This window comes from Phalacrocorax aristotelis, chromosome 4 (assembly GCF_949628215.1).
Source record: "Phalacrocorax aristotelis chromosome 4, bGulAri2.1, whole genome shotgun sequence".
Classification (NCBI taxonomy): domain Eukaryota; kingdom Metazoa; phylum Chordata; class Aves; order Suliformes; family Phalacrocoracidae; genus Phalacrocorax; species Phalacrocorax aristotelis.
The window spans coordinates 58,673,548-58,686,155 of NC_134279.1; the positions used below are offsets into that span (position 1 = coordinate 58,673,548).

The window sequence follows — 12,608 nt, forward strand, 5'->3', positions numbered from 1 at the left end:
CTTTTTTAGTATATTGCCTCAGTTCAGTATCTCAAATGATTTGACAGATGCAAAACCACAATCCAAATCCAATGTAAACAAAATATTATTATTATATCCACATAGTCCTTTTCTACTGAAATTTTATTTACCTAAAATTGATTTAAAGATGTAACATTCAGTTTTCCTAGGATAAGACAATGGCATCTGTGATCGGATGGAGTATCCCTGTGCTCGTATTCTGCCCTGTTTCCCTTCCCACGTTGCATGGATGTAAACACTTTAAGTCCACACGTTATTTTTATAGCTTCTTTTACTTTAGGGTAAGGTACTTTATTCAATACATACATAATTTAAGCAAGACAGTGAAACCTCTAGTAAGGAATATCTCAGACAAGCAATCTTTGTCTTAAGAATGCCCCTCGATGATTTCAAACATTATCCCCTGAAGCTTCTCGTACTATATTGTTCAGCCTCTCCTAAAAGGCACCACTACTAATTGACACATTTTTCTGTCATGTTTAACACTATATATTCTGCACTGTATTTCAGAGAAAAAAACAAGATCCATACAAAAAGTATCTAAAATCATTTATGTCTGAAAGCGTTAACTCGGCATAGGAACAATATGAAACAGCCACTGCTATGCTCTATGCCTTGTTTGGCAGTGATACCACGTCTACAGACACCTGATGCAGAGCTCCACTCCAATGTGGATAGAAGGGCTTCTTGATGAAAAATAATGATGAAATTGAAGTAAAAATAAATCCAGGATGTAATGATTGATAGGTGAAAACACTAGACTCCCAGGCACTCTTCATTTGAGAAATTAACAAGCTTTTAACCAGGTATTATATTCTGCTTGCCAGCACAGAACAGGAAAAAACACTTAAACAAACAGGCCTTTTTACAAGCTGCTGAATGCTTGCACTTTTGAAAAGATGCTTTCAGAAATAAAGCAATGCCAGATGGAAGTGTCATGGACATAAGGGCTGGTGGGAGCTGTATCCCACTTTTGGGCTAGTGAGTCTGCTTACCAGTGGCATTTTCCTGTGTCCCTCTTTTTCCCATGTTGTGGTAACGGTAGCTGTTCACTATGGCATAAATACCAACGATGTCAAGCTTTGTTCCCCTGTTCAGCTGCCAATGGGCTTTCTTATTTTTGTTCACATCGCTGTAAGTTCTTTTTTACATTCTGTGCACACGGATTTGAAGACTGTACCCCTTCTACTTACCCAGAAAGATACCTCAAATCTGTTAAATTACAGGGTGGTAGAAAAGAGGTTTTGTGTAATAAACCTTATCTCAGGGGTAGTGAAAATTTCATCTCTAAATAAAAAGAGATGGAAAAGTCACAATGCGTATGACAGCAGAGCAGGGACAGCAAAGGTGTAAGAAACAAACAGACCTTTCGTTCTGCAAAGCCGATACAGTTTCTCATTTCTGACAAACAGGACAGTATTTCCTCACGCCCTATTTCATTAATTTTATGACATATGAACTATGCTTCTATGATTAAACATATTCAGACATTAACTACAATTAAAAAGCATTTGAATACAATTAATAGAGTATATCAGGAGGGGAACAAATACAGAATAGCTGAAAGAAATCTAATAATTAAAATCCAGGAGAGCAGGCCACATAAAATATTGGAAGGTTCTTCCTGTCTACGAGGTAAACTAGCCTAAACAAATTCTGAGGTTCACAGCTGAGGATTTTAAGCTAAGGGTATGGACAAATTATCACGGTTGCTAGTATCGCTATGAAATATCATTCCTGCTGCTCAGCTACTGCCTCAGAGAGCATGTGGTTGCTCTGAAATACTGCCTCCTCGCCCACAGCGAAACTTCTTTTCACAACTTCCTGTCTATGCCCAAAACCTGCATTGCTGAATTGTTAGTATCAGTAACTCAATTTGATAAAAAGGATCATCATGTTTAAAGCCCAAATTAAACCCCAAAGTGCTAACCTGGTAACACATCTGAGAGAAGATTGTTTTGGGGGTGTTTCAACTGCCAAACAAAAGGGAAATTTTCTATTCCTTGCCTATTAAAAAGATTACTTTGGCTTGCAATGTTGTTCAGCCATTGGAATTAGGGCATAGGCATAAATGAATATAAAATTATGGGTCAGCAAATATGGAGCTTTACCTGTACTCTTAACTGGCTCAGAAAATTTCTTTTCAGTATAATTCTGTATGCATACCCTCCATGATTTTAGTAAAGTTAATGCCTATTACTGTACAACTCTTTCAATAGGGAGTGTTACGTAAGTGGTACAGTTTATTATGATGTTGTTATTATTTGCTACTATAAAAATATTTAACAAGCAGAACACTATGATAATTTGTTCATGTTGGCCAAAATTAAATACTGAAACCAACTTTTGAAATACACATTTTTAACTGACAGTCAGGATGCAAACAATGGAAATGGTCATTTGGGCCGAAATGTTTTAAAAATCTTTACATTCTAATTTGCTTCATGCATCTGCTACAATTGAAAGGGTCAACATTTAGAATCTGTATTTAAGTCAAAGCTAATATCAGTAAACTTCGGTTTAAATTAATGCCAAGAATACACTCTAATGGAAAAGACATGACTCACTTTACGAACTACTTCTGAAGTTTGAGAGTTTCAAAACGTTGTTCGATATTGTATGTGCAAAACCGCATTTAGTGTCTTCAGAGGACTCTAAGTGGCCAGGTATCTCTTCTATCTGCATATGATAAAGACATTAGCTCTGTGGTTTCTGTTAAGCCCCGTGGTGACAACTGCTGGGGAACTGTCACTCTTGTGCTTTCAAACAACTGGTCTGGATATGTGAAATCTGCAGAACTGGAAGCAACAGCTGGAAAGCATCCTGAATATAAGTAGTACTGTTGCAGCCCTAATAGGGAGAGAAAACATGGGGTTCATCAGGATAGCTGCCACGTATTTCAGGAATTACACTGTACTTTTTAAATAAACCTGTTTTTTTTTTAACGTCTGCATCATGCTACATTAGCATATGTATTCACACAAGATTTTAGAACCTGCAGAGAACAAAAATGATAAATTACAACAGTTCACAGCTTACAAGTTTACAGCCTGAATCGCTACATAAAAATCTGATTTCCCCTCAGTTTGAACTCTTGGATAGTTTTGTTTGTAATGTGAGTACAATAAAATGCCACAGTGTTCAAACATAGATTTGACTTTTTAAATACAAACCAGCTAGTCTTTCCATCAACAGAACTAATTTTGAATTTGCTGTAGGTGGAAGAAGTGTCACTGAAATTAACAGTTTGAATTATTATAATGGTTTTAACACGTAGTACTATTTGTGGAATTTCTAATACTGAACGGTACAGTGACTTGTAATTTTCCATGAACCTAGGCTGTACTAACACATATTTGTATACAAATATGGGATTTAAGAATTACAAAACATCATATTCCACAATTCTGGACGTTCCCAGATTTCGCAATTCCTGGAGAACAAAAAGATACATCAGCTGCAACAGCAAATTTACCTTATAACATAAGGAACCGTATAGTAACCTTTACTACAGCTCTAGTAGAGTTTCCATGATTTTCCTTAAAGCTATTGTTAATTCAATGCAAAATTGCTTATTGTAAAACAATCTTTTCCTCATTTTTAAGGGAGCACAGCTATTAGATACAGAATGACAATTTGCAGTCACTTCTGTATGTTTATTTATAAGAAAAGTGTGATTAATTAGCACAGTTAAAAGAATTCGTGCTGCAGATCATACACATTTTAGTACTTTATGAGCATATTACTCCCTCTTGACATCATCTTGGCAAAACTGGGGCGCATTTTACTCACTGTGCTTTTCTATTGTGTCTAATAGAGTAGGTCACTCCTAGATCATGGAGTCTAATAAAAGAAATCACTCATTAACATTTTGGTAATGTCTGACACATGGTTATCCACATGCTGACCAAGCTTGCTGCTAGACAGGGAGCCTATGTAGAAATCTAAATGCCCATGGATGGGAAGCACTGTAGCATACCTGCAACTCAAATTTTAAAGAAAAGAGCAGTCTGAAACTCTCTGCCAGCCAGAAGTACTTTGCAATATTTGAAGCAGGTAACGGAACAGTAAGAACAGACTTATCCCAGGCAACTTGTGAATAGGTTAGAAAAGCGCTCAACATCACAGCGCAAACTGCTGTGCTCTGACCAGTGCAGCAGCAGAATTTAAGAACTGGCCAGTCTCACTGCAATCCTACAGTTCTTAAGAATCCTCAGTAAATGCAATATTACTACTATAGTATTTGTGGGAAAGGCTGAACACAAAAATGAGAGGTTTATGAGCTGGTATTGAACAGCCAGAATGATATTGTCATTGCTTCTTATATAGTTCGTTCTTCAGACATAAATGCGACTCTTTCATTTCAAAATCATTTTACTAGAACATTTCCTAATGTGAAAAAAGTGAAGGCTTACCTCTAATAGCACACTGTTGATGATGGGGTTAAGAACCTCTGCCTTCAAACTGCTCTGTAAACCGGAAAATAGAATGAAATGCCAGGAAAATAAATACATTTAACAGAAATACACTGATATCTGAGAAGTGTTTTTATGAATTCTATAAAGGTCTTGCTTCACCTTGATTGTTATTCAGATTGTTTATCACAGTATTCCTGACAACTGTGTCTAAATTTCATACACACTTCAGTACACCCTATGTATTTCTATCATCGAGTACAATGAAGCAAGACGGGCCCAGGGTTTTTCTTTTTCATCAATTTATGTACCACAGAGTTTCAAATTGCCTGTTTCCTATGGATGTGAGATTTATGTGATGACATTATCTGTCCATCTGTCTGTCAGTGCCCTTTTCATCCCCCCCTCCACCCACAATTTTTTAGCCCCTTGCTCATTTTCAAGGAAACAAGAAGGAAAAATACAGGTCAGAAGGAAAATTAAGTTCTTAGAAGTTTCACAGATATCTGTGGTTAGGAGGAAATGAAAGGCCCAGATTAGCTGCCCTACAGAAGGAAAACCACGTGAAACTCAGATCCCCAAACTGGAGGCAGTATATGTGGAGTTATACAATGTAGGCTGGCCAGTAAACATAGCTCAGCATGCATAGCATTTTTCTCAACCACCAGATAGAAGTAAAGATGGGTACAGTAAGTAGTGGCACTACTAGAGGCTAGAAAACCATGATTCGTCAGCTCCTCTACTTTTTACAATGCTGAAAGTTCTTTTTTTTATTTTCGCTGTTCTTTGTACTGTTTTTTTAGAACAACAGTAACCTCCAGCAAGAGTTGCTCTCTTTCAATACCAAACGGTGGACTTTATTAGAACAAAGGAAAAACAATACTGATTAATTTAACTGAAAGATTTCCACCTACAACCTTGCACTTTCATATTACAGATTTAAAGAAACATGAAACACCTTAATTTTAGTTTGTAGAAAGATGGCAGAACAAAGGGAAGATGGTTAGAGAAAAGAAGAGCAATTTTGCTGTCAGTTACTAGAAAATCCATTACTAAGTGCACTGTCTAGTTGATTGTCAATAAACTGAAACATAGAGAACTGTATCAATTAAATATATTGATTGTATGAATCAATAAGTTAAAGTTTGAAAGAAATCTTGTGTAGCAAGCAAAGCTGTTGTTTCTTACTTCTGCATTACTGCTCACTCAGAAACATCGCCAACATGAGAGACCATGTGTACAGCCAGCACTACCGCCAATGTCTGAATTACACAGATGTAACTACAGGGATGGCGTTATGTTTGAAAAAACCCAGTATTTTCTGTTCTAAGCTATTTCTCAGTCTCCCATGAGTTAATGCACGTTGCAGGATACCAGAATGTGTTTGTGAACCCAGGTGCTGTTGGAAGGTTAAGAAGGAAGTTGAACAACTGGGACATGCAAGAAAACTGAGGTTTTCTACAGTCCTGTGTGACAGGTGCTCCTTTTTTCCTACTGATCATGGTGAGCAACAGGCCCACATCTTCCTCCAAAAGCTGACAGAGGTGGGTCAGCACATAAAGATCACCCGACTGCCCTACTAAAACTCACTTCTAGGGAGTATTTTGACAATGGGAAGTGTCTTTGTGCTCAATTTCTTATGTGACAAAACAAATGTCCGCAAAAACAATCTGGTCCTAAAAACTGAGTACAGAGTCGATAAGAACAAAGGCTAATGCAATGCTTATGAAAGCTTTAGTTTCCTATTTTCTGAGCTGGGCCAGCTTAATATTTAATGTGCAATTTATTTTTATATGTCTGTGCATGTATTTATTGCATGCATCACACAAAGATATGCTAAAATACAATCCCAAAATGCAAAATAAGCAGTTTCTCCCAGAGTAATGGGAAAGAATGTAAATTATTCAGAATAAAAGCAACCCAATAAATCATGTTCTCTACAAATAACTCTGAAAAAACCTGCTCAGAGATGAGCTGCAAGAGCTCATGGGGGAACTGGGAAAATTTCCTTTGATGTACATTCAAGTTTTCATGGAATAATCAGGAGAGCCAGAGTTTGTTCTTCTCTGACGTTTACAGAACTATTTCAGTAACAGCACAATTTTTCCCTGTGGATCCTGCTAGAATACTCAGAATACTCAGTCATCTTTGAAACATCTTGAAAGGCAGGATACTAATTCTAGCAAAGATGTTCATAGATAAATGGATGTTCCTAAACGGAGTATCTTGAGATACAAGACAGACTGATTTTTTTAAGATGGATGACCAAACAGATTTTCTAGTCTCTTAAAACTTTTGGAAACATGTGGCCTTAGGCCAGGGGATTTAGCAAAGGCTAAGGCGACAGCTCGTGAAACCATCTTAAGGTACTGGAAGTGCTATCTGTTAATGACTTTTACACAAAGGCGTTCAGAAGGGATAGGGTCAGTAGAAAAAAATATCATCAAGGTGTGGGATCTCAAACGTGGGGCCCTTTCAGTACAAGAAGATAAGAAGTGTGGGTGGTGATCAGGAATAATGGGAAATGGTGTCTAGAAAAAGATATTTTAGAAGGCAGGGGACACAGTGCAGTCTATCAAGGCTTATAAACCTTCTCTGCAACAGGGAATCTGCTGTAACAATGCTCTGTGTTCTTGATCTGAGGAAAGAAATGCCCTCTTTGCTGGTACCTCATGTAAAGCCACTGGACTCAGTAATAATTTCTATTTTGAGAAGTGAACTATGTTTAAAAAAAGCCCAAATGCTACAGAAAATGCTGTTATCTTACCCCAGCTGCTGTTAAAGTATCGGAAAACTTCTTTGATAAAGATGAAACTTCATTGCACATAGCACTTGTTAAACTGGTTTAAAAAAAAAGAGACAAATATAAAAATACATCCTTGTCCTGTCAACGGATAAAAACCCTATCACTGTCCCAGGCATGAACTTCATCTTAGAAGCCAAAAATGTTTTTAGGGCAATTTTGCTCCTAGTAATTTTTAAAATATTTTGGGGTAGACTTTGTTAATGATATAGTTTTTATATTCCCCCACTCAAAAAACTGATTGCTGACTACAGCAGCAAAATTATGTCATGTTGGCTCAGACACTAGTCTTTTTTGATAGGGCCATGTTTCAATTTTTTAAATTGTAAACTTCTAGTTTAACTATTGTTTTTCTGATGATTTGAGCAACACAGCTCCTAAAAATACTGTTGGAAATAAATCAACCTTTAATGAGAACAGTGAGAAGTTTCCTGTCTAAGCAATAAAACATCTACTCTATATTAAAAGAGGAAGTACTCTTGTGGTTAAAATAAAAGAGAACAAGGAGATCTAGTTCTCTTCCTAGACTTTTCACTGTTTTGCTAAACATTCACAAGTGCATCATATAAAGCCTCATCCTGCAAGGTGCACCATACCTTAGCTCTAAATGTGAAAAATACTTGTTCAAGTACTTTGTTATCGACTGAAGTGTTCCTATGGACTTTGCTATTGTTACTAGCATTCCTAAGGATAAACACTTGCTTAAATACTTCATTTACCTAGCAGTCGAGTGCTTACAATATCTGAATGTCAAAACCCACTGAAATCGGTAGAATTGATTACTACAAAATTTAGCTTGAAGTCTGAATTTTGAGTCCTACTATATGAACTGGCTTCTTGAATTTATGTATCTTTTTTTATGGTTTACTACAAAGTTGCTGACAAATTTGGTCTCAATGTTTAGAATCACAGACCGATTTTTGTATATTTTTGGCAGATAAACACTAGGTAATAAAACTATTGGCAGATATTAAGACTGCATTATGTGCTCTAAAAGTGAATTCTATATATGCTAGCACAGTATCTTTTGCAGAGGGAACAGGAAATGCAACCCAAATTAGCATGTGAATTCACTTGCTGGAGCAGAACTAACTTTCAGCCTGTGAACAGGTCATGTTTTTGTAAACATACATATGTTAGCCATGTCAAAAAATGACAGGTAGCCTATGTGACTTGATTACATGAGAAAATATAGCACCAAGACCCCTAAAGCCAATGCTGTTTGTTGATCCATGAACCTACTATGCCTTCAAGTGCCAAAAGCTGAGCAGAACTTTGTGAGTTTTAAGCAAATGTCAAATGTTCATACATGAAGTACATAATACTCACTTTGTCAGTACTTTTGCTTGATCTTGAGCTGTTTTCTCTACTTCCTGTCCATGTAGAATTAATTCTGCTACTTTATGAAGCTGTTCAATACAACGAGCAGTTACCTCAGCCAGACTTTCAATGGACAGCATGTAGATTTCCTTAAATTAAAACCAAGGAATAATACAATCAATAATAAAAGCACTGATAAATATACATATAGATATACATATACAAAAGAATTTGAAACACAGAAGACCCACCCCAACCCAATTGGAAATACCACTGCATACAGAGTGAAGTAGTATCAGCCATAATGCTATCCTCACAAACAATACTGGCAATGAAATATCCACAGATTATAAAATACAGACCTTATACTCATCCTGAAAATTAGTAAGAACAAGTCTACTATTTATTTGATGGGAACTAGGTCAGGCTCTTAGATTTTCTAATGTAGCACTTTTAAACCTAGTCCTACCAAATACAAAGATATCTTAACTCATAATCATAAACTCATAAACTCATAATTACGATCTTAAGTCATAATTACTTTCATATGGAGCCAAAAGTATTGAGTCATCCTTCAGATGAACCTCCAGACCAGAAATAGATAATATTCCCAATAAAAAAAGTGGCTTTTATCAGCAATGATAAAAAATTCTACCTAGCACTATGGCATTACAGCTTTCATAAGCTGATGCCAGCTGGAAGTCTGCAATCACATAAAAATCTGTAATATATACAGTGTAACTGTGTCTCCTTTGGACCTTTTCTGTAAGGAAACATGACACATAATTTCTTTATTAGAATTAATTCACAAAATCTTGACAAAGATACCAATCACGTTTAATATTTCTATAACTTGTTGTAAAACATTCAATCACAATTAACCTTATCAACAAGAGGGGCTGTCTAAACGGACACAATACTTTTAGCCTTAACAGCTATCTTTCATAAGGAGAACGAACACTTGTGAGCTGCCTAAATAACGTCTTTTCTGTTTGTGATTTAAACTGTTGAAGAGTTTAAATAAAGTTTGAGAATTTTTTCCATGTATTGTCACTTTGGGAAAGATATGCCAAGGAATGCTGAGATATAACTTTGGATGTGCTATTGACATTACACCATAGAATCCCTCAGCTCACTGTATGTTGTGTTTACACATGCATACACACAAAAACATAAAAAAATAAAAACAATGCAAAACTAAAAGTAAAAATATTTTTTTAAGTTAGTTTCCTATTGGGTCTACAGTGAATAGCTATATATTAGTATTTTTAATACATCTGTAAGTTTAAAAAGTAAGGACAACATATAAAACGGACACACAAAGATAAAGAAGTGACAAAGTATGACAATTTGCTTAACGAAACTTATCCTCCGAAAGCTTTTACCTCCACAGTTTTGTTTTTATCTGCTTCTGCTTTAACACTGTCAGTTTCATCTTCTTTTTCAGTCTTTTCTTCACTAGGTTCTCCAGGTGTTTCTTTCAGCTTCTTTTCTATGTCTGCTGGGGTTGAAAAACTGGCTTCTTCCAGCCATTCATGAGCTTTTTTCCTAGCCTGCCAAACAAAGAACCCAAGCCCAAAGTTCAGTTCAAATAAGGGAATATCAAACAATATTCCTGAACATTAATTAACAATACATTTAATTATGCCCTTTTTACATTCAGAAGTTTAAAAATATCAAGCCTCTGCGTGGCATTTAGTTAAGAATATATTTAAGAAACTGTAGGGAGAAGCACTTCTGATTGCATAAAGATGGATCAGCCAGGGATAATTCCTCTACAGGTATGATATTTCTAACCAACACATAGAATTGGCATCAATACCAAAGTTATCAATATTTCAGCTTTATGAGGTATCTTTCAAAGGAATTTACATAGACGTAACTTTCCCAAATAAAAAATAAGAAGGTGGTATTAAAAAAAAAAAGGAAAAAAATTTTGGAGAGGTAAGAAAGATGCGCTAAATCCTTAAAGGAAAGCTAAATAGAAAATCACTGTATTTTCAGCTGCCTTTCAGGCATGAAAGTAGATCAAAGTGGAAAAGCCTTGAAGTTTTATACAACTTCAGACTACTGTTATGGTTAGTAGGAAATTTACGATGTCTCTTTTTAACATAAAGTCAAATTAAAATATGTTAAGACCTAAGCCTAAGCTAGTTATCCATAGTCTGTCTATGTAGCCAGAGAGACAAACATTCATCCGAGCCTAAGATCAGCAGGTGAATCACCTTTAAAGGGGCCTGATAGTACAAATATGACTAGTGATGTGACTAGCTTCTAGCCATCTAACTTTTAAATGATTGAAGCTAGATGAGAGAAATCTAAGACTTTGCTTTTAGCAAAGAAGGTCTGGACAAGTCCCTCAGAATAATAAACATGATGAACAAGAAAAATAATTCTGAACCTGACCTTTGATCCCAGTCCATAAGACCAAATCTGCTGTGCTCATAAACTCTGTTCTGCTAAGACCTCCCTGGTTTAAGGTTTTCTAACTAGCTAGTCACTGCCACTGGACTGCCTTACTAATCTCACTTCTTCCGTGAAAGCTTTTCTATATTCATCATTTTAGTCCCACCCTCCTGTACTTCGCTTTCTGAACTGTCTGAACTGAGCTAGATACTGCTCTGTATCACAATTCAGAACAAAGCCCTCCCTCTTTGTCTTTGTCCAAGAAACAGAGAGCAGCTCACTAACAGGTGCTAACCTTATTAAGTTTGTCAGGAGTAGCAGCAACATGCAATTCAAACAGCAGTTCAGTGAGCATGCTGACAAACTCTTCTCCCATATCTGCTGCAAGAAAAAACAAGACAATTTTTGTTAGGGTGTTATCTCTGTAATATTTTACACAATCAAATCCATCCAGTCAAATAGTTTTCCAAAGCACTCTAGCACTTGAAAAACAGTGACAGTGATACAAGAAAGGGGGGTGTGTGTGTGTATATGCTCAAATAAAGAAGAGAACAAGCAACAGAGATACCTGTACAACCAGATACGCTAGCTTGACACTGACTACTCTTTCCACCCCATTCTAAATTTCACTGAGTTTCACAAGAACAGGTAAGAGGAGAAGAAGCTGCATATCCCTTAGTTACAAAAATACATGACCCACAAAATAACCACAGAAAAGATACCAAGCTTTTTGTTCATACCAAAGAATAAAAACTGCAGCCGGGCCAGATACAAGTAAGTTTCAGAAGAATCATACTGGAAAACATGTTCTTTACTGCTCTGTCTGCAAACCACAGCTAAGAGGTGTTTTTTCTTTCTATCTTAGGATTGCGCTTTGCTTAAATGAAGAATGTTTTCTGTTCTACCTTGGAATAACGACACTTAAAGAATCTGCACTTTTATTTCACAAGATTCATGAGCAAAGATAAGTATCACTCGTACTCAAACTTCATCTTTATTTTATATATTCCTTTGACTACTTGCAATTGCCATATTCTAACACGCTCTAAGTTCCTAAAAGTTGGTATTTTGGTTGGTTCTGTTCATCTGCACTTACTGAGCTTGGAATCTCCATTAACATTTCCTGGTGGAATATACAAAATCCAGGTTTTTTAGCCTGATGACGCTGAAAAGGCAAAGTCCCCATACTGAGCCTGATAAAAGTCCAGCTACTTCAAAAATTAATTTCATGTCTTGCTGTATTCCCGCTTCTTTTGTTCATTTGTTAGGTAGGGCCAGTTTTTCCATTTCTATGCAAATCTTCAGTACGGGACTTAAAAGTGGACGGCCATTACTCTCCAGTGAGTTTGGGGATTTTGGTAGAACTGTTTACAGTCCACAATACCTTACGACATGTGGAAAGGAGGTGGAATCAGATTATACTCTCCTAGAGCAAAGGATATCCCACCCTTGCTTGTAAGGAGAGTGCCCATCTTTGGCACTATTAAATAAATTAGTATTTAGCACAAAGAACTCCCTACTTGCAAGGACCAAGAGACTGAGCTTTCTCTTTAACAGCAGGGGAACAGGTGAAGATTGTGTTCTGGCAGGCCAAAGAGATGCAAAGAGTTCATTCCATTGCTGCCCTTATCAGTAAATTTTGG

At 36.5% G+C, this 12,608-nt stretch overlaps 1 protein-coding gene across 4 annotated transcripts in view; it reads right to left on the reverse strand.

The window, feature by feature from the left end:
- Positions 1-274: 274 nt before the first annotated feature.
- The window catches only part of FAM114A1 (family with sequence similarity 114 member A1), a 37,108-nt gene continuing 24,774 nt past the window's right edge, over positions 275-12,608 (reverse strand). For 2 of the 4 annotated variants that reach the window (XM_075091667.1, XM_075091670.1), the window contains exons 9-14: positions 11,261-11,346; positions 9,945-10,112; positions 8,569-8,708; positions 7,204-7,276; positions 4,437-4,490; positions 275-2,871 (exon numbers count right to left, since the gene is read on the reverse strand). In XM_075091667.1, the coding sequence (XP_074947768.1) occupies positions 2,770-2,871; positions 4,437-4,490; positions 7,204-7,276; positions 8,569-8,708; positions 9,945-10,112; positions 11,261-11,346 (623 nt within the window). In that variant the 3' untranslated portion in view covers positions 275-2,769. The remainder of the gene's footprint in view (positions 2,872-4,436; positions 4,491-7,203; positions 7,277-8,568; positions 8,709-9,944; positions 10,113-11,260; positions 11,347-12,608) is intronic. The other 2 variants (XM_075091668.1, XM_075091669.1) reach the window with 2 other exon arrangements.